The following is a 2,808-nucleotide window of genomic DNA, read 5'->3' as shown; positions in this document are numbered from 1 at the left end:
GAGCTATATCTCAAGAACAAGAGCTGATGGAGAAAAACCGTGACCAGATTTGAAAATAGCTCGCCGATTTCATTTAGAAACATCAACAACTTCGGTTGAAACATTCAACTTTTTCAATTTTGTTGAGCAGTGTTATCATACGTTTTTGCACAAGTACGCTGTGAATGAGAGAGAATGGCAAATGCAAAAAAATTCAGTGGGCCCCCACAGAATACAGATGGGCGAGCCTGCTATACATCTCCTATTTCGCGATACATCCATTGTTTACAGTTTAGCCCTGTCTCTGTCCCGCATTTTTCTCTTTGACTGGTAACAGTCTAAACATGTAAGCTTCAAACGTGATAACACATCTACATATTGTTTTAATATTTGTAACCAATTCCGTGTTTTCGTGTGAATTAAAAACAACATTGCTCTATCTCATTAAACCTCTATATAAATCTAATTTGTAAAACCAAAATCCCCAGTGAAAATGTTTACATTAATTATTAGCATATCTCTGGCGGTACTTGTCGAAGCTTACCGTTATGAATTTGTATTTGATGATTCCGAAATTTTTGCCAACTGTCCACATATCCCAGATAATAATGGAATCCATGATTTAGTGGATATGAGCAAAATAACGTACGAGTTAATGGAAGATGGTATTAAAGTCTTTGGAAATACTACCTTTGTGTGGGAAGGCGTTAAACCATCTGATCGTATTCAGGTAAGTTTTGTTTTATTTTACAAACTAAAAATATACATATTTGTACTAATTGTTCTGTATAGATGCGTGGAGAAGTTTTCAAATTTCAGCAAGGCACATGGCACGTAACATCCTTGTCGATGACAGTTCAGGATTTCTGTAAAGTACAATTTGACCCCAACGCACTATGGTATCAAATGTGGGGAAAACATGTACCTTTGGATGAACGTGAATGTGTTAATGTTAATGGAGTATGTGCAACATATGGTGACAATTGAGGGGCCACAGCTACTTATTTTATTCTTCTTTTACAGCATACATACCATTTCGAGCCCTTTACCATTGATACCTTCGTCGAGTATCCATGAATATTGAAGGCCGCCGTAAACTTGTTGTCGATTACATAGCCTACGACCAAACAAATAAAAGTCGCCCGAAAAAGATTTGTTTACAAATATTTGGTGAATTAATAAAAGTGAAATAAAAACCCCTATGCTGAAGTTTAAACCCGGGAATGAAGAAGTGAAACGTATTTCGTCAATTTGTACTTACATATGTATGTACATTATAATATCTTTATAAATAAAAATCAAATGTCGATCTTTGGTAACGGCATCAGTTGAGAACGGCTAGACCGATTTAGATAATTCTTTTACGACCACTTTTTTTAAATTTATAGTTTTTAACTTTTCCACAAAAACTACTGAACCGACTTTTCTGAAATTGTCAGGGAATGTACAGGGATGGCCCCCGGTTAAAATTGGCTACAATTTTTGTTGAATTTCGGAGGGTGGCGTACTTCCCCTATACCCTATTTCTTTAAAAATGCTATATCTATATAAATAAAAATCAAATGTCGGTCGTTGGTAATGGCATCAGTTGAGAACGGCTGGACCAATTTGGATAATTCTTATTTTAAATGTTCGTCATAACCCAACATAAGTTTTTCTACAAAGAAAATTTGACCATTCATTTTTTTTCAATTTTCAATTTTTATCTTTTCTACAAAACCTACTGAACTAATTTTCCTGAAATTGTCAGGGAATGTACAGCGATGGCCCCCGGTGAAAGTAGGCTACATATTTTCTTGAATTTAGGAGGGGCGGGTACTTCCCTATACCCTATTTCTTTAAAAAATGCTATATTTACAATAATTACGAATGTATCGGGTTGGAAATTAATTTGCGAGACAATTGTGGTTGTGCCTCTGACCTTACTTACGTTTTTAGGACCAAAGACGTGACCACGCCCACTTTATAAAATAGCTTACATCTACAAAACTACTGAACCGATTTTCGTGAAATTTTCAGGAAATGTACAGGAATGGTCCCCGGTGAAAAAAGGATGCATATTTTCCTGAATTTTGAAGGGGCCAGGATACTTACCTTCGCCATATTAAAAAAAAACAAGTAAGCAAAGGCTATAGTCGGACGGGGCCGACCATGTGCTACCCTACACCACAACTTGTAGAAATTAGCTATGTGCAACCGCCTTGCATGCTGAATGTCCAGGTTCGATTCCCATCAAATTGTCTACGGTGGCAAAATACCCCTTAGTAATGTTGGCGATATTTCGTGAGTATTTCTGCCATGAAAAACGTCTCTACAAGTGCCAACTTAGGACACGCCGTTCGGACTCGGCAATAAAAACTAGGTCACATATCAATAACTTAATATGAATCAATTGATATAAGAGCAGCCTCCCTTGTCTTTACTGAAAAGTCATCTCCGGTGAACTTTTGTATTGGGAAAGTCATGCCCGGTGAACTTTTGTATTGGAAAAGTCATCTCCGGTGAACTTTTGTATTGGGAAAGTCATCTCCCGTGAACTTTTGTATGGGAAAGTCGAAGATTGGAAAATTCACATTGATTAGCCCCTCCTGCTATATCTTCAAATTGTCTTTGAATATCAGGTTCCTTTTTGGAATACACCTAAAATAAATAAATATTTATACCATGCAATTTGGTATATTTGATAATTGCGAAAATTGCGATTTTATTGAAGATCTATCGTCCAAAAATTGTGCACTTGTACCTCACATATGCTTCGAAAATAGTTCATTGTGGGCATGTATTGTGATATCAAAAATATATTTTAAGTCGGTAGAAATAACTAACAAT

The 2,808-nt window shown here is 36.2% G+C and overlaps 1 protein-coding gene across 1 annotated transcript; it reads left to right on the top strand.

The window, feature by feature from the left end:
- Nucleotides 1-456: 456 nt before the first annotated feature.
- On the top strand, nt 457-1,315 carry LOC141402722 (uncharacterized). The gene is made up of 3 exons (XM_073984585.1): nt 457-709; nt 772-939; nt 1,003-1,315. Exons 1-3 carry the CDS (start codon nt 473-475, stop codon nt 1,054-1,056), a joined length of 459 nt encoding a protein of 152 aa, XP_073840686.1. The 5' UTR covers nt 457-472; the 3' UTR covers nt 1,057-1,315.
- Nucleotides 1,316-2,808: the final 1,493 nt, after the last annotated feature.

This window comes from Musca autumnalis, unplaced genomic scaffold (assembly GCF_047663935.1).
Source record: "Musca autumnalis isolate F117 unplaced genomic scaffold, ASM4766393v1 scaffold_4, whole genome shotgun sequence".
NCBI classification, from domain to species: domain Eukaryota; kingdom Metazoa; phylum Arthropoda; class Insecta; order Diptera; family Muscidae; genus Musca; species Musca autumnalis.
This window is presented reverse-complemented; position numbering and strand designations above follow the sequence as displayed.

Excerpts from the sequence above, each read along its gene's own strand:
- LOC141402722 (XM_073984585.1), top strand. The coding sequence starts at position 473 with ATGTTTACATTAATTATTAGCATATCTCTGGCGGTACTTGTCGAAGCT. Across the intron at positions 710-771 it reads AACCATCTGATCGTATTCAG|ATGCGTGGAGAAGTTTTCAA; the intron begins GTAAGTTTTGTT and ends TGTTCTGTATAG. Across the intron at positions 940-1,002 it reads AATGTGTTAATGTTAATGGA|CATACATACCATTTCGAGCC; the intron begins GTATGTGCAACA and ends CTTCTTTTACAG.